Below are 19,970 nucleotides of genomic sequence, written 5' to 3'. Positions count from 1 at the left end.
TCGTTTTTCTTTTGAACAATTTATCTCATATGGTAACATGCACCTACTGAGAGAGTGAATGGCTGTAAAACTTTTCTGAACTATTTTCTGCGCTGTGCCATAACTTCTTTCTCTGTATCAATTATTATTTACCTATTTCATGTAACACTTTTGTTTAACTGTCTAGCATCGCAGCTCGAAGAGCAGAAAACGTGGAACTTCATGGTGTCAAAGTTAACCAATACTTTAATATAAGTAGTAGATTCATTAAAGTAATAATTGTGATGATTCAATAATAATCAAACCTCGAAATCTAGTTGGAAATTACAATTTATAAATCGAGTGAAAGAATATATAATAGAGAGTAAATAAATGTCTTCAAAGCTAACTAGTAGCGTCTACTGATATTCGTTTACAATATCTCCAACCTTTCTGGCCTTAATTGAGAACCATCAAGGAGGGAGAGTAAGCATGATAGTTTCTTATCTAAGCTCTGATTTCATGGCGAGTATAAATTTTTTAAATTGAAGCCATAGCGTAACTCTCCCTTTTTTTTCACTTCCATATTCAATTCCTCACACGATAAACTGCGCAAAACCGCCACTCCCGGTTAAGATGACAACAGATCTCAAAATCAAAAATAAATAGAGGGAACGACTTTTCGTACTCTGAAAACTACTGTTGGTCAAAAGAAAGCGCGCTACCCTCCATCCTAAATTTTGGCTGTTGAAATAATTATTAATTTTAATTTTTAAATTTAATAAACTCAGATGTAAAGAATAGCTTCTGCTTACTGTGAAAACTAAATTATTAAAAATTCGGCTCACAGTAACATATACTATCCAAACAAAAATTATAGCATACCATAGACATCTATGCCTCACTTTGTTCCACTCCGGCCAGAAAATAAAAAAAGGAATTCTGGTACGAGGGCTTTAACCGTGTATATCCTAAATAAGTCTCAAAATTCATACATTTTTAGCAAAGAGAAAATCTATTCACATTAATATTTTGTAACTGACTATTAAAATTCAAATGACGAACAGATCTTTCCAAATTAATTAAATATTTGTTCATTTACTTTGATCTTTCGAGCAGAGTACAAATTAATATCCGGCTTATTGCGATCAATACGCTAAGACGTAGAGTACGAGAAATTCAAATAAATTTTCGCTCTATATAGGAACGCATCCCTTCTTCATTGTTCAAAGCTGTTCACGAACTTCAGAAGAGGATCAGAGCTCTCATAGATGTCATAAGCCAGGCCTATCACTAACCTGTCTTGTAGACACTGCAAACTTAGTAGTCCACGCCCTCCCAGATCACGGGGAAAGTACAGGCGTTGGACAGAAGATCGCGGATGATGACTTCGATGTAATGTGGCTAAAGTGTCTACATCTAGCGCACTAGCGCGACCATATATTTCGGTTCAGTAGGTTTCAACTCTTTCTGCACTTGGAGGCTTATAAATGACAGGGGATTGTGGCTTAAGAAAGTGCGAAGGATCAGATTGGAACAATCTGTTGTCCCTTCGCTGCTTTTACCGCTTTGCTGATGACTTTTAATGGCCATTAGCGATCTTATTTTGCCTGTGTACCTCTCCTTTAGGATCAGTAACACGGCCGTATTCCCAGTGTGATGTTCACGTCTAATACTCGCTACAATACGCTGAATTCGTGGCGTATAAGGTTTGTGAGTCTTTAAGTGATCTATCACACTTTGAATACGAGATGCACCCTGTCGAGCCTTTTTGATCTTAATTGCAATCTGTTCGATGCGTCTTTTTAGGCTTAACTCAGGATTGACAGGTGTTCGAGTATATTAAAATGAAATAATATAAAATTGTTATTATTCATAAAAATTTTTGTGTCTCCAATGAAATTTTACAACATTCCCTCAATCTTCAAACCAGTAAAATCTTCAACAGATATCATATCCTATTTACGGTAATTCTTAAATTTCCTTTTCCCTATTTCTTTTAATTCCTTTCATTTTAGTCAGTAATAAACTAATATTACAATCACTTATTACACGCAGAACAAACCATTCTTGTTGCCAAATGTATTGTAAAATATTTGTATGTCGCCATCTAATAACTGTTCGACTAACGACAGTTTGTTAGTTAACGACGATTGCTTGACGATTAGACTGTTCATAGCAACGAGGAGAGAGTTTGTTTAACTCTTGTTTTTGACTGGACATGTTCTCTTTGATTAATTAATAGCTGTCAATCTTTTGATAAATTGTTTCATTATTTGTTAATTATGTAAAGTTATTGTCTGGACGCATTCTACATTGGTGTCAAAAGTGGTTCGTTTTGCGTGCCGTGAATATTTTTGTGAGTGAATATTTTAAAGAATATTGGAATTATCATGCCAAAGAGCCCAAGTCGTAGGCAAACTCGAGCAGGATGGAGGACTCAATTTGCCGGTTGCATAGAAGAAGGTACTAATGGAGGACTTCTAGCTTAAGAGGTAAGGTAGAATTGGTTAGAAGAAAGGTTGAACAGGGATCAAATTCGTCTGGAGCAGCGTTTTAAGAAAAGTCGGAGGGAGACTCCACACTTATTTCGAGAGATAAGAAATCTTATTACTTATGATAATGATGATAATAATAATAATAGTAAAAACTAAATTGTCTGGCCGAGTGGTGCTTCTCTACGGTAATGGAATGAATCCGTGGAGCCAGTTTCTTCTCCTCACAGGTGATAGCCTTCTGGGCGTAAGGAACGAAACTATCTATCTCGGTTTCGTTAAACATCACCACCTTTGCAGTGGGCTGACTACCCCTGTAAAGGATTTTAACAGGTTCCCAGAAATGTACCTACAACGGCCCCCCACAACCAGCCCTTTTTGGATGAGGGCCATAGAACAGTTGGTAGGGGCCTTACGATGCGTTCTAATCCGGAAATAGACCACGGACCACCCCTACAGCGTCTCAGGTGAACAGAGAAGCTGAGACGGTATTTGATGAAGTGTTGGGAAAGATGCGAGCCACAGACCTCAGGCTATGCCAGGCGCCTGCATACTCTGTGGTGCGGAAGTTACAACATCTAACGCAGGCGGTGCTCGCATCACAGGTGCGGTATACTCAGTCTCGACAGCGGATAGAAGAGGAGTCAGACTCTGACTCTGACTCTTCAATATCAGACGCTTCAGAGACTGAGGACGAAGTCTCACTGGCACCCGAGACAGCCGCACCGAGGTGGAGCATACTCCCGTTCCACCCTTCTCGTACTGCAGAACCCCTATCCCCTCCCCCTGAGGGCACCAATTAACGGAACTTCACCAGCAGGGAGGGTAATTTTCTCCGGAAAACTACGCTCTCTGTAGAACACCTAGCTAGCGCTAACCAAGATCTCGACCATCGGGTACCAGATAGTGTAGACCTTCTTGCACTGAACAATGCAGTCTATGATGTGGCTCGAGAGTTTACTCAGGGCAAACGAACACCTGTCAATCCTGAGTTAAGCCTAAAAAGACGCATCGAACAGATTGCAATTAAGATCAAAAAGGCTCGACAGGGTGCATCTCGTATTCAAAGTGTGATAGATCACTTAAAGACTCACAAACCTTATACGCCACGAATTCAGCGTATTGTAGCGAGTATTAGACGTGAACATCACACTGGGAATACGGCCGTGTTACTGATCCTAAAGGAGAGGTACACAGGCAAAATAAGATCGCTAATGGCCATTAAAAGTCATCAGCAAAGCGGTAAAAGCAGCGAAGGGACAACAGATTGTTCCAATCTGATCCTGCGCACTTTCTTAAGCCACAATCCCCTGTCATTTATAAGCCTCCAAGTGCAGAAAGAGTTGAAACCTACTGAACCGAAATATATGGTCGCGCTAGTGCGCTAGATGTAGACACTTCAGCTACATTACATCGAAGTCATCATCCGCGATCTTCTGTCCAACGCCTGTACTTTCCCCGTGATCTGGGAGGGCGTGGACTACTAAGTTTGGAGTGTCTACATGACAGGTTAGTGATAGGCCTGGCTTATGACATCTATGAGAGCTCTGATCCTCTTCTGAAGTTCGTGAACAGCTTTGAACAATGAGGAAGGGATGCGTTCCTATATTGAGCAGCATATCAGGTAGCGCAGATCCCTGGCTCAGTTTTCGACCCTAGCAGCCCAGCCGGTCTAAGGCTTTTGCGATTGACCAGAGGACAGCGAAAGGTCGATATAAAAACGAGCGAGTAGTTAAAATTGCTCGACGAACATGTGGCAAAGTCTTTACATGGTGTGTTGTATCGCCATCTAGAAACACACGATTTGTCACACTAGCTGACTTTTCAATATCTTAAGACAACTGGCTTGTTCTCTGAGCCCAAAGGCTTCATTATGGCTTGCCAAAATGGTGTATTTTTCACCCTCGTCTATCGGTGTGATGTTATGCACGAGCAACTCGAGGACATAAAATGTCGAGTTTGCTACGGTGATGTAGATAAGACGCTATTCCATGTGTTATTGGCTTGTCCGATATTAGCGCGCTCAGCCTAGTTTCACCGGCATAACGCCGCCTTAAGAGTGCTGTATTACCAGCTTCGGCACTCTTATGGGATCGACAAGACACCAGTACTGCCCTATGTTCCCGGTGAAATAGAGTTAGTCGTTGAGAACGGGAGAGCAAAAATTCTTTGGAATTACCCGCTTTCTACGCTTCAACGCATTGAACACAATAAGCCGGATATTATTGTCTTTGACCATAATACCAATTACGTATATTACATTAAGTTCTCAACTCCGGCTGAGACGAATATACGTGAGTAAACAAGAACGCTGCAGATAGCTCATGGAGGTTATGTGATACGTTTATCACGAATATACAGCGCACGTGATAATCTTGTATGCAGAAAGCGGTCATCCTAGGTTCTCTCCGAATCCTGAGACGTTTAAAATAATAACTAAACGACTGCAGCCCCGGCTCACCCTCAAACGTGAGGGAGTCGGGTGTCTGCAGAATAATTCCGTTTGGTCAGGCCCCAGGTGGGTCGGAGCCTTGGGATTTTTTGCCAGATACTTTTTACGAGTCGAAAGGCGATATCAATAATAATAGTAATTCAGAAATTCATAATTTCGTTTGGTAAAGCTTATTTTAGTCGTTTTCGGGCTAGAAAACAGTTTGAAAATTTGACAGATTAGTCGAATTATTTCGATAGGTTCTTCAAATTTGCATATCCTTTGGTTTTTTTTCGAAGAGAGAGATAGAATTTGCTAGTTTGCAATTCATTTCTGTGTTAGGAAAATTAACCTTCCGAGGTCAAACAAAAATAATTTTAACAATAATTTCGAAAAAATATAAAATTTATAATGATGATAATTATCATTTCGATTCTGCGGAAAAGAATATAAACTCTTTTAATAATCAAATTGATTTTCAATGATTGACATGTTGGGCTTGTGGAATAGAAGGCTATTCTAAGAAGTATTGTGAGATATTTCTGGATTCCTGATTTCTGTTGAAGTCAGGATTTTTGTAACTTTCAGTCCGAGAACGTTGGCTCTCATTAATCACCTGATTGTTGATTAAAATTCACTATGTCTGTCCTGGAGCGGTCTCGTGGAGTTGCTTTACGATATGCATGGTTAGAGTCATTGTACCGGAATCCTTTTCTTCATTCATTGGCCAAAGTGAAGCAAAGTGAGGTACTAGATGTCCATGGTATTCTAGTAGTTTGGTTCGGATAGTATGTGTAACTGTGAGCCCAATTTTTAATAATTTAGTTTGCCCAGTTAGCAGAGATAATTGAACTTATTTTCTAAGATTCCTTGCGCAAGGTGGAATTGAACTGATTGTTTTTATGATACCGAATCATTAATTTGAGTATCGGATTTCATTTATAAAAAATACGAGTGCTCTGCAGCGGTCTGGGTGCGACCCAAAAGGTCCACAATACCAATTTTCCAGTGAAAAAATGAGAAAATACCTCGAATGGAACCCGTTTTTAATTCATTATAACAAATGGAATTGTTATAAAAAAAGGGTAAGTTTCGATTTATGTTATATGGTTAGTAGCTTTTTTTAAGTAAGAGAAAAAATGACACGTCGGAATAATTCAAATATATTACACGGATCTCTTTTTCCATTATTTATAACAAATTTAATTGTTATGAACAAAGAAGCATGTTTTCATTTAAGTCATACAGTTGGTAACTTTTTTTCGGTAAAATAAAAAATTACACGTTAATACAACACAAATATGTTGCATCGATCTTGTTGTTTATTCTTTTAAGTTACATAGTTACGCGTCGAATGCAATTGGTCCCACATCGATATCATTTTTTGTTCTCGAGATAATTGACCAGGAAAATTCCGAACGACCGTACGCACATACGTAGCAGTATTAGAGACAGTTGCGAGAAAGGTAACCAGTGGATCAATATCAAATAAGCCATCAATTTATAATATGCTGGGTTCATTGGCGTGCTTATGGTCCTGAAAATATGTAAACTAATAATAGATACCATTGTACATGGTTACATACTTTATACCGTGTACGGATGGTCATCTTAATTAATAGGAGCCCTCTAGGGCTTAATAACATACTTATTGGTCCATTTGGCGGAAGATAATTCAAATAAATATTTGATAATGGAGAAGCTAGTTCTCCATTATATCAAGATATGGATAATCAAAGAACGGAAATGACAACTCGAGTATTTGTCAAGTGAATATCTTTTCGCAAAAATTGGCCTACTCGACTTCAACTAATTTTTAAAAGGATGACAAAGGAGCCACCAGCGAGCTACCAAAAGGTTTTTAAAAGCATAGTAAAATAGTTATAAAATCGTTTATCATTGTCAACCAACAGTTAGAAAGTAATTTCAAATAACTAACCATGTATGAATTGAGTGTTACCAATCTTATTGTAAAAGTTTAATTTTAAAAAAGAAAAACGTCGTACTCGATCAAATTTTGTCACTCGCACTCCCGTCTAACACGGGGGGTGTAATGTCCAAATGTATTTTAATTAATTTACATAATCTTTAAAAATATATTTTAAGAGAAGCTAAAAATGAATAGCAATAAACCTTAAGGATTGAGGTTAACGATTATTACTTAAGTTATTGTTTTAAAGTTTTCTCAAGATTCCGTTAAAATAGAAAGGATTTCGAAGAATAGTTGAGGAAGTCATTTTTTTAGATATTTTATTGCTTTGGGAAAACCCACGTGGCGAAAAGCAATAAAATTTTAAAAAAAGAGTACGTGACGTAAGAAGAGTGTTAGCTTTTCCAAAAAAGGAAAAGACCATGCGAAGGGACTTGTACGCGCCTGAAGCAAAGGACTTCTAATATGTCACATTCGACTAAATAAATACGTAAGGTTTGATGCATCAGTCAGTTGTCGAAAAAGTAAGATCGAGATCAGATCGTCGTAGAACATCTCTTGAAATCGAAGTCTGGAGTATTGTATTGATAATACTTCAAAGTTTGTAAATTTTTGTCTGAAGTTTATTTGATCGTCAAATCATTTTTAAATTGATATTTAAATTGATTCGAGAGTAAAAGTAAATAATTGCGCTGACTGGAGCATTGACTAAGGATCAATTGATTGTAATTCATCTCGACCAGAGTAAAAGAAATCATCTGTTGGTAATGTTTGAATTGTTGTTATAATTTTTTAATAATTCTTATTCGATAAATTTTGTTATTGTTTTTTCACACATTTTCACTTTCTCTATCGAAGATCTCCTCATCCCTGTCTATTGGTCGAAAGGCTAGGACTAAAAAGAGGAACTTAAAGTCTCTAAGGTTAAGTATATGGTTTACGTATGGACACCTTTGAAGAGTAAAATTACATAACAAATTCATAAATAACATAATAAATGGAAGCTTACTCTTTTTGTTTGAAACAATTCCATTTGTTACAAAAAATTAGAAACGGGTTCCATTCGAGGTATTTTTTCATTTTTTCACTGGAAAATTGGTCGTGTGGACCTTTTGGGTCGCACCCAGACCACTGCAGAGCACTGGTATTTTTTTTTTTTTGTACATCGGAACTGCTGGCCGTATTCCCTGACTTTTTTTTTTTTTTTGACTTTTCAATAATGTCTCTACGATGTCGCTATTTTATTTATATCTATCTGCTGCTCTCAACTTAAATTTTTCCCTTTAACATTGTCTTCTAATTCCTCTCGATCATTTACTTAACAAAAAATATGAATAACGGTAGTTTCATGTCAAAAATGTGCTTAAAATTTAAATTACTATAGTACTGATCTCATACTTGCATATAGCTAGATGTATGTCTTAACATCTTCATTAAAAGAGAATCATTATTTCACTATGAATCCAACATTATCAAAAAAATAATAATATCAGATAGTGTTACTTAACACTTATTGACAGAATTTTTTACATCATCGCCGTGGATTCTGCAGATTGTTTGTTCTTTTTTATATTTTTTTGGTATTGCAGATAATGGGAAAATTAAATGTGCTTTTGCCCTTAACCACCAAATTTGCACGTATTGAGCGTTAGCTTGCATAATTATTAGTTATTATTTATAACGATTATAATAATTCACTCTTTCCAAACCCAATCGTTATGTCAAAACGACGCGCACAAAGAAGAAGGTAATGCTAGGTTATTCTAACCCTTCACAAGTATAGAAGGCGTCACAATGCTGCAATGGCGTCACAAACTTCGACTTCCAATGCATAGATCATATCGACCAATAAGCGTGCAGTGAGGGCTCTGTTGGAAAATTTGAATAACAGCGAAGGTGAATGTTATATTTAAAATATTTAATTTTATACAATTCATATACGATTAAAAAAAAAGAAAACAAGGAAAAAAACCTTGTAACGTCACAACGAATATTTCACTCAATTATGTATATTGAAAATGTTGGCAACATTAACTACTTTTCGTCAGCACACTTAGTGATACGTCATTTTATCGCTTCATCTTAAAGTTATAATATATGATTACTTATTGGATTTAATTTCAAATTCATTGATAATGTCTCGTAAACCCTTGAAAGATCTTAGTAATAAACAATACAAAGCTCGTTTAACTCCTTTTATTGATTGTGTTAATAATATTCGACATGAAGATTCCGCATTAATGAGGTCAATATATAATTGTTGATCATTTAGATGTTAGAGTACAAAATTAAAAGAGATTTGTAATTATTACAGAGATGAGAATGTTGATGAAGTACGATCTTATGAACAAAATAATGTACTTGACAATAACGAAATAGATATTGTTTCTAACATACTTTTCAGTGATATTGGTGATCAGCATGATAATCACGTGTAAGTATTTTTGGTTCTTTATAAATCATGGTATAAAGATTGCATTAATAAATTTTCCATAATATTTGAATTCGGCAGAGTGGTAGGTGAAAAACTACCAGAAGATGAAGGATTGTATTATTTTTACTCGAACAATATTAACGCAGCAGACGAAAATAATGGCACGTTCGAAGTGAACTTGGATACGGATAACGAAGAGAAAAATAGTAAAACAGATGATAGTGAAAGTAATAGTGAAGATGAAACATGTTATTATGCTGATGATCCTTCATACGATGATGCAGAAATTACAATACGTGAAAGCATTCTGGGTATTTTTAGCATGTTTTTAAAATATAATCTACCGATGGCATGCGTTGCTGATTTAATCAAATTCGGAAAGCTTCATGCTTTACCACGAGGATTAAAAAGAAATAGTGTCCATAAATTAAAAAAATTTTGTAATATTGAAAAAAATAGTATCAAAAAACATTTTTATTGTTCTACCTGCAATAAAAATTTTGAAAATGCTAATGACATACGTACAACATATTTTTTCCGAAAAAATTCGCATTTTATTGAAATGCCAATAATAGACCACATACAATAGATGTTTAAAAGAAAAAACTTCTATAATCTTCTTCAAAAAACATCTGAAAGGCGATCAAATGTAAATGTTATTTTAGACATATATGATGATAACCTTTATAAGCAATCCATGAATACTGCATCTTCATCATCAGCTTCTATAAAAATTTCTTTTAGTTGGTATACTGACGGTATACCGGTCTTTAAATCGTCACAAATAAATACTTGGCCAATTTATTTGGCGATTGATGAATTACCATTTCATCAAAGGAAATTAAAGCACAATACATTATTGTTAGGGTTGTGGCATGGCCAAAAGAAGCCGAATTCTAACAGTCTAATGTATAGTTTCCGATTAATACTTGGAAAAATTCGAAAGAAATTGAAATTGAGTTACCTTCGAAAGAAAAAATAAGAGTAAAAGCAATCTTATTAACAGGGGTTGCTGATTTACCAGCTAAATGTGCTTGTCTTAATTTTTCATACTTTAGTGGCGATTATGGTTGTCCAGCTTGCTTTTACAAAGGTGAAAGACTGAAGTTGGGTCCAAGATAATCTGTGCAAATATTTCCACATATATGAATACCGAATTAAGAACCTCTGAAAAGTGTATTGAACTCGTTAAAGAATCAACTTTAGATAATCCACAGATGGGAATTAAAGAACATTCAGCCTTTTCCAAGATGATGCCTGACTTTATAAGAGGAATGGCCATTGACAGAATGCACGCTGTCGATGGTGGAGTATTTAAAAAATTATTAACATTACTGTGTGATAAATCATTTAAAGATGGACCGTTTTCGCTATATACAAATATTAATGAAATTAACAGACGTTTAAAATTGATTAAACCTCCAAAGTTTATTTATCGAATGCCGCAAGAAGTGAACGACTAAGTGCATTGGAGAACATCGGAATTGAAACAATTCATATTCTATTATTCACTAGCAGTGTTTGAAAATATAATGGAAGCTGATAACTTTGAACATCTTTTACTCTTAGTTATGAGAATCTATACATTAAGTAAAGATGAAGTGTCGATCGAAATGAACGACGTTGCAAATGATTTTTTAAATCGTTTTCTCAGATTGTTTGACGAGCTGTGTGGTCGAAAATATTCCTCAATCAATATCCACACATTATCACATCTAGCTAATACTGTCAAAAAATTAGGTCCTTTATGGGCTCATACGTGTTATGAATATGAGAATATTAATGGAGAAATATTAAACTTAAATCATGGCACACAATACATAGATTCTCAGGATACAAAAGAACATCATTATAAATTATAAGGATGACAGATGATGTACAAAATGGAAATTCCTGAGATACTGCCAAAATAAGTAGAAATAAACCTCAATCAACGACAAAATTGATTGCTCCACATATGCAATAGGAAAATATAAACTTTTGGAAGAAATCCCTGATTTTGTTCTACTAGCTTTCCAGAGAAGTAGAATAACGGTACACGATATTCATATATGGCAATTTGACAGATTATTAAAAAATAATCAATTATATATTGGAAAACTATATCAAAAAATAATGCAGACTAATACTTCTGCTGTTAAATATTATGATGGTGATAATATAAAAATTTGTTTAATTCATTGTTTTTTGAAAGTCTTCCAGTCTGTATGTATGGAAGATAATTATCGTTCTTATGACTATTTTGTCATTATTCAAGAAGTCGTTTGTGACGACACTTATACAGCCGATGGTGATAAATATAAATACAGTACTACCAGCTTTTATCACAAAGGTCATACATCTAACAATATAATTGTTAGTAAAATAAAGAATCTTATAACGCCTTGTATTTTTATAGAAATTAATAAACAACAATATTTTGTAAGTCCGATAAACACTAAAGAAATAGAATAAGCTACTTTCACCTGAATAATAAAGAATAACCACACTCTGTATGGTTTTATTTCTACCCAATATAAGTGTTTAGCATTTGTATGATGTAATATTATTAACATGAAATAAATAAATTTCCATCAAAAATTGATTGATAATTAATAACTTATATTTGTGCATATATCTGAATTGATAGATTCATCAGCAATATAACGAATATAAAATAAAGATCGAAAATTACTTTTTCCGTTTCCGTTATGTCGTATGCAACTGTCGTGTACCTCATGTACCATTTTCTTTATCTATTCTATTTTTCTGTAATCTTTTAAAATATCGACTCATGTTTATTCAAACCTGTCTCTAGATTATTTTTACTGCCACCTACTTAATCATCCTTAACAGTTTAAAATCTTAAATTTACATTATTCCAACAATCCAGTGAGGTTCTACGTCGTTAGTTTCATAGAGGCGTCTCACATCCTCATGCAGAAAAACGTCGGTATACTCATTGATGTACTTATTAAGCATATTCTTTTGACTTCAAAATTTCATTCCTTCTCCTCGAAGAATATTTGCAGAATTTTAGCTGCTTTCAGATCAATTATTTGTGCAAGTATTTTTCTTGCAGCGTATGTGGTAGCTTCATGAAAGCTACATAAAAATTCCTCTCAATTTTGTATCATAAACATATCATATCTGCCGCATTTACGTATTCCTAGAACTCCAAAATCGCTTTTCATATCATTGAAATCTATATGATCATTTTAAAATTTTATTATGCACACATCGTTTGATGATGATGTTATTGGATTCCATGTAAATCTATATTTGTATCGATGTTTGGAATATAATAACTATAATTGTTTTATGAAGCATTCGTTCATATCTATAGCACTATTTAACAATCTGTAATTTTATTTCATTTTTAACGCATCATAACTTTCTTTGAGTAGAGTATCTATTTTTTGATCCGAAAGTATTTCAAAATTTGCTGAAAGACTTGAATTCTCGAAATTTTCTTTAATATTCATGTTGTTCAATTGTATTACAATATTTTTTGCAGCATATGCCAGAGATTTGTGTACCTCGGTGTTTATTTGTATATTTAGAGTTTTTAAACCATTTATTTATTATTTCATATTTACGTTTCTACGTTTAGCGTCAAAATTTAAATTAAGGAACTATCCTATTAAAAGTGCGTTTGTCTAATATATTTTTACAATGCCTGTCTATTAATAAATGTCATATTAAAGTAAAATTAAATACAAAAATTTAATAAACCGTTTCTTTTGCAGGATGTCAAAATTTTATCAACCAAATTACCGAACGTACAAAGTATTAACAAAATAGATTTTCCTGAGTTCAATCATCTGGATTTTATATGGGGAAAAGACGCAAGAAAGTTACTCTACAATCGTATAATTAGATTAATTAATAAATTTATACTAGAAGAGTCTCCAATATTTATGGATTAATTTTATTATTTTATATTAATCTTTTATTGATGCGTTACTCAAGAATGTAAGATCACTACTCCATCTCAATAAAAAATATTATAATCATATAATGATTATTTCATTATATTTTCGAACTTACAGAAAAGCGCCATTGGGTAATCCGAAAAAATGTTTAGCATGGTAAAACTTCCGAAAGATAATCTTCTTACATTGGAGTTGTTATATTCAAATTTATAAATTCATCAATGAAATTTTCCAACTCGATCAACGTTAAAATTAGGAATTTAATATCAATTTAAAACCCACAAATTTCAAAATAATGTCAATCTTAATTTGAAATTATCCGTAATGCTAAAAAAACTGTATAGTATGTCGATTATCAATTAGCTAGTTTTCGTGATTTCGTACCCAAAGAAACAATTAGACTGATAAAACAGTATGTTTGATCAAAATGATCAAAACACATCATTTGAATTTAGAGCCACTCTACCAGAGCACTGATCTTACGCCTGTAGGCGTAACGTACTTCTAGGCGTACACTGCTATGTCTGATCAAATTCCAATGTGTATTGCTATTTGCAGAAAGATCCGGTGTCAAAACAAAAGCACATAAACAGTAGCCATTTGGATGAGTAGCACGATTAATGCCGTTTTCTTCATTAAGAAAATTTATACCTGTTCCTGAGAACAACGTGCGATAACAATCAACATACAGAGAATCCTTAGTTAAATCTGGTTGGAGTGGTTTTGAAGGAATTCGACGCCCATCAACATATAAGGACAGATAATTAATTTTATAATGATAAAAATTAAAAGGATTCAATTTTGGATCGCCGTTAAAAGCTTTGTTATCAACAAAGCCCATATTTATGTGGCGTGGTAATTGCCCGAGGATAATATTGTCAATAGTTTCGCCGTGAAAACCGCCATGTATAGAAACAGCCTTAACTTCCACACGTGTCAAAGGATATTCAACTTCGCATTCAACAGCTGAAGCATTCATTAAACAAAATAAATCTCGAGATTTTGTTAAGCGCAGGCGCGTTTCAATACCGTTTATTAAAAAAGGTTCTTGATTGAATACATTCCAATATAGATAACCAAGTAAATCAAAGGTTTTTTCGTATGATAAATGTTGACACCGTTTTTTCAAGCCTTTATTTCTATCTGTAAGACTATCCAAGAAGCAACTGTTGCTTTGGCGATGAACCTAGTGGTATATATCTCGACCCTCTAATCAAGCTATTAATGTTTTCAGCGGCTTTTGTTTTAAATTTTAACCAGACTCACGTAAACGTGCTCGAGTAGATTCCTTAAATGATAGACCATTATCAAGGACATCGTCGACAAATATTCAAACCCGATTCCAAGGCTTCTTTACCTTTAATTTTAGCACCACTTTCAATAAAAAGGGAGTACAGACCTGAATAAATCCCCTAAAAAATTGTCGATGCCATGACCACGCTGATTGGATGTTCCAATGTAAATTGGACTAATACCGCTGTATCCGCCACGGCCGAAGCCTCTTTGGTGGATATTATACTCAATTTCTTGATACATGTTTATCTTAATTTTTTGAAATGTAACGTTACAGTCAACGTACCGTGTCTAAATGGTATAGCCTGGCCATATTCATCTCTTATATCTATTTCTATTGTACGAATATCACAAACTATTGTAGCTTCTATATAGCCACCGGGGTTCACTTCCCATTTTATATGCTCACTGATAATAATGATCTTATTCAACTCAAGGATCAGATGATCAAGGCTTTGAAACACGCCGGAGGCAAGCGAGGAGTATGATTTTAGCGTTTTCTAAATTATAAACATCAGTAACGTTTACTTTCGAAAAATCTAAAAGATCAACATTATGTATGAACGTGAATAAAACTGTAGCATGTTTTACAGGTAAATTCAAAAAATTCATTAGAATACTTATTTCTTCTAGAGACACACCCCACTCACCAGTTAATTCAAGACGCTGGGATAACTGCGTAATGGAGTGCGTTTTGGTGTTATCAGGAAAATAAATCATGCTACTATTACTGGGCAATATTATGTAAGACTCTTCTTTTTGTAACGACATTTTTATTTTTGCTGTTTCGATTTTTGACCAACTTTTGTCAGCTCTTCTGCATAGAAAATACCGTCGATATCTTGATAATTAAGATCTTGGAGAATGTAAACGGGCGGTTGGCGGAACGTTGATATGCGAATAATTTTAAAAATTTCTTCGCTCCAACCGCTTGTATAACCTTCCGCGAAAGCGGCTTTTGCTTTACTGATGCGAACAAGATCACCAACACTATATTTAGGCTTTTTGGACGATTTCTTACAGCGCTTATTGTTCTCGTATCTATCCTTCATGTACAGAAAAGCTGTTAACTCTTCGTTAAAATCAATTTCAACAGGCCTGAGTTTTGTAGCGCAATGTTTAGTATCATTGTAAGCGGTGACAATTTTTCGTGAAACCTCGATGTATCGTTCTGTATGTGAGTATATAAAATAACGCCACATTCGCTCTTTCAAAGTACGATCAAATCGTTTAACAACAGCTGCATTGACATCCGGGTTTCTTACAGTTCGAAAAATAATTTCCCTTTTATTCAAAATTTTTTGAAAATCAGAGCCCAAAAATTCACTACCACGATTTGACTGTAATATATGCGATGACCTTTTATTACTACGGCTAAAAATACGTTGCATTGCTTGAGCAACAGTTAAACTTATTTTGTTAAGCAATGATTCAACCCATACAAATTTACTCAAAACATCAATAACAATCAATAAATATTTAATGTTATCATTATAAGTAGCAATATTACGTAGATCAACTAAATCTGTTTCCCATACATCGTCAATATGTGAAACATTATAAAAACGACGCCTGGATGGGCGGTGTAAGCATCTTGATTTTCTAGCCCTTTTTTTCACATTAGCCCAGTGTATGTTTTTCGTATAACTCAGCAATTGATTTGAACCATCAAAACCGGCCAGATGTTTAGGGCTGTAATATATGTTATTGAGAGCTACCATCACTTAAACGAAAATTTTAACCATTTATCTTTTCACTTCCGCTTTGAAACTCCTGAACCTATTTAACCCGGCGTGAATGAGGTGGGTATGAGATATCCTGATATATGATGTATAAAACTTTAACGCTATTTTGAAATATTATTGTGTAACAAGCATTTTTAATGAAAATATGATAATACTCGCATAGCAACGATAACATTAAATAATTTGCGTTTTAAAACTTCGCGGGTATGACATACTCCACCTCACTCACGCCGGGTTAAGATTTACTGCTACGAGTGTTTAAAAAATTAACGGCGTCGTAGGGCTCTGACTCGCTTTGTGATTTCATTGATGGAGAGCCTTCAGCTATTATATCCGGTATGATTGGCCGACGTCTTCGTGATACACCTGTCGGTGTAGACGTTTCTACTTTTACAGGATCAAATGGCTCTTCATTTCCTATGTACTCCCGTAGTTTCTTCCTATAGCATATTCATTTTTTCTAGCTCGCATGGCTTCATTTAAAAGATCTATAATATTCGAGTCTGGTATAACTTGCTCCTCAATACTTGAGTTATCCCACGAGATAATATTGTAAAATAAGACCAAATAACAACTTCGGCAGATTAATAAATAAATAAAAATGTTTATTAAAGATTGACAGCAATTAATTAAAAGAAAGAATCCGTGCGGTCAACTCAAGTCACAGTCAAAAACCGGAGATAAACAAACTCTCCCCTCGTTGCTATAAACAATCTAATCGTCAAGCAATCGTCGTTAACTAACAAACTGTCGTTGGTCTAATAGTCATTAGATGGCGACATAAAAATATTTTACAATATTACCTAGCATTTTTCTTTAAGCGCCTGTAGAGAAGTTTTGCTTTCGACTGAAATTCCTTCGGCTCACTATGAATAACAGATCGTTCAATATTATGATCAGGTGTTTTATATATCGGTTCCCCTGTTCCGTCACTATGTGTCGACGATTTTTAACTGCCCAGTGGGAAGTTATAGTGATGGGTCCGATTTTGCGAATCCCGAATTTTGACATATCTCCACGTTTTAAGGTCCCTAGAGTCGAATACGATCGTTTTCCAGTGGACGTTTGTGTGTGTGTATGTACGCATGTGCGTATGTACGTATATGCGTTCGGAATTTTTTTTCGCCTCGATTATCTCGAGAACAAAAAATGATATCGATGTGGGACCAATTGCATTCGACGCGTAATTACGCAACTTAGAACTGATTCGGTTTTCAATAAAATTGGTCTAGCCATTTTTTTGCAGAACCAAAAAACTAGCGAAAATGGAAAACGACCTGAATTTTGCAATTTATAAATTATAAATAAAAAAAATACCATTTTTTAGGCAAAATTTCAAAATCTTTTAAAAAATATGAATATTAAATGATTAGAATACTTGTATGAAAATATGATGACAATATTCCATCGAAAAAAAAAATGTTAAAAAACAAAATCAGCAATAAAAGAATTTTAAACTCGTGTCAGGATTGAGAAAACAGCATTAAAAACGTTATAATAGTCAATAATAATTGTCAATAATATGGAATTGTGTTCATAACAATTGAACATTGTTACTAACAAGTGATTATTGATCATAGTAATATTTAAATAATAAGTTTTAAATTGCTATAAACAATAAAAAAAGGGATCCATGCTATATATGTATATGAGTACTTTAACGCATAATTTTTTCTTTTACAAAAAAAATGTTACCAACCGTATGCCATAAATGAAAACATACTTTTTTCGTTTATAACAATGAAATTTGTTATAAATAATGAAAAAGAGGATCTATGAGGTATATTTGAATTCTTCCAACGCACTATTTTTTCTTTTACTGAAATGAAGTAACTAACCATATCAAATGAATAAAAACACACTCATTTCGTTTATAACAATCCCATTTGTTATAAAGAATGAAAACGGGTTCTATTCGAATTGTTTTTTCTTTTTTTCTACTGGGAAGTTTGTCGTGTGGACCTTTCGGGTCGCACCAAAACCACTGCAGACCACTTGTCGGGCTAAATGCTGGATCTGTAAGCGATCACGGGGTTTTTAAAAATTACAATATAGTTAGTATTAGAGAAACGTCTCATTGTCCTTTTCTCTGATGAAATAAGTTTTGTGTTATGAATATAATGCTCGAATTACGATGATAACTGCCCTTCGTGAAAAGCTCAATAATTGTGCCGCTCGATGATTCACGCATAAGATCGTCAACGATCATTAATTTTGGCGTGCGATCAGGCGTATAATTGGTGCAATCTGGTAACCCTTCTTTGAATTCAAGGGGAAGAAATTGTGGGTAATTATTATAACCTTCTTGCCACTCAGCCTCATGAAATATTATTTTTGAGAAACGTGTATTACTCTTGTGATGTATAGTACGAATGAATCTTTCCACGATAACGGTTTTACCGCAGCCACTGGGCGCACAAACAATCAAAGTCCAAGGATGTTTTCAACGTGGATCCATAATTATTAATGCCAATAATAAAAATAACTGCTATTTTTATGTTATAAAAATTTTAAGAAATATTCTGCTTTGCATGACCGTCAGCATCTTTTCGTTAACGTTCAACACATGCCTTATAACCGTGGTCATATGATCATTCAAGGAAGCCTCTGACCATCGTGAATTTTTATAGATGATAAATTGACATAAAGAAAGAGCATTAGCCGAGAAAACGCTTTCTTAGAGTTCGAAGCAATAAAGCAACTACTTAAGAGCGTTTTAGTTTGTAATAAATATCTTATTTGAATCAATAAAATTCATTGTGAGAAACGTGTGATTAATATTCAATATTTACTGTGATGAACAGACTGTCATGAAATATTAAGGAAAATTTAACCATTTTTTAGAGGTCTTAATCATAAAAAATTTACGTAAGTGTGAAGCATTTACTTACCGTAATCTAGAGTGTAATAGCTCAACAAAAAAAGGCCGCTTTTGTGAAGATCAGGTCAAAATAAAGAAATTTACGCATAACTACTATCATTTCATTTGGAATTTTCTATTTTTTACTCGGGATATTCGAGGTGGTGTAGACTTAACTAGTGTTAGAATTGCAGCAATTGAATGCAAGTTAGTGATGCGTAAGACTTATGAACCCCAATTCAGATTTAAACCGGATTATGGTCAAGAGCGGTGAAAGACAATGCTCAAACACGAACTCTGTAAATTAAACGCTGTAAAATGTGACCATGAATTCTGGAGGCGCGTATATTACCGTCAAGACGGACATAATCCAATCATGTAGCAGCATTATTTGGATCCTGTCAAGGTACCCGAAGATTTTGGGGATGTTTTTATCTGGGCACCGGCTGAAGAAGGGTCGAAAATTGGTCTAGATAAACAGGCAATCAATAGATTTTATTTTTACCATCACTTACACTCCTATAGTAGTGATAAAGACGCTGTAGCCAAGCTCTACGACCTTCAAATAGGCATTGGAAACTGATTGTAAGCATGTGCTGCTTACAATTTAATAATTGCAAAAAATTTTAACGAAAAATTTATTTTCCAGTAACGGTTTCGCAGACGACTCAATAGAGGCCAACTAAAACGCTCTATATTGTAATAAAATGTTTTATATTGTAATATTTACACTGCTTCGATAAATGAAAAAATTAAAATCTCAAAACGTGCAGGGACAAGATGAAAAATATTTTTATTGACATTTTTTTATCATAGTGCAATATATACATAAATATCTGTATAAAAATTAAGTGTTACAATTTTACGAGTTATACACTTTTCGCAGATGATACAAAAGTGCTCTCTGCCT

The 19,970-nt window shown here is 34.3% G+C and overlaps 2 protein-coding genes across 2 annotated transcripts in view; one reads left to right on the top strand and one right to left on the bottom strand.

The window, feature by feature from the left end:
• Window positions 1-13,214, top strand: part of LOC118070470 (lipase member J-like) — a 61,143-nt gene extending 47,929 nt beyond the window's left edge. Inside the window, exon 8 of the mRNA XM_035089072.1 lies at window positions 12,977-13,214. Within this exon, the coding sequence (XP_034944963.1) occupies window positions 12,977-13,156 (180 nt within the window). The 3' untranslated portion in view covers window positions 13,157-13,214. The remainder of the gene's footprint in view (window positions 1-12,976) is intronic.
• Window positions 13,215-13,613: 399 nt separating this feature from the next.
• On the bottom strand, window positions 13,614-14,141 carry LOC118070469 (uncharacterized protein F54H12.2-like). The gene has a single exon (XM_035089071.1). The coding sequence runs from the start codon at window positions 14,139-14,141 to the stop codon at window positions 13,614-13,616; it is 528 nt and encodes a 175-aa protein (XP_034944962.1).
• Window positions 14,142-19,970: the final 5,829 nt, after the last annotated feature.

The sequence above is a fragment of the Chelonus insularis genome, unplaced genomic scaffold (genome assembly GCF_013357705.1).
Source record: "Chelonus insularis isolate UGA/USDA-ARS -01 unplaced genomic scaffold, ASM1335770v1 contig_60_pilon, whole genome shotgun sequence".
In the NCBI taxonomy this organism is placed as follows: domain Eukaryota; kingdom Metazoa; phylum Arthropoda; class Insecta; order Hymenoptera; family Braconidae; genus Chelonus; species Chelonus insularis.
Note: the sequence above shows the minus strand (reverse complement) of the source record. Positions and strands in the feature narration are given on the sequence as shown.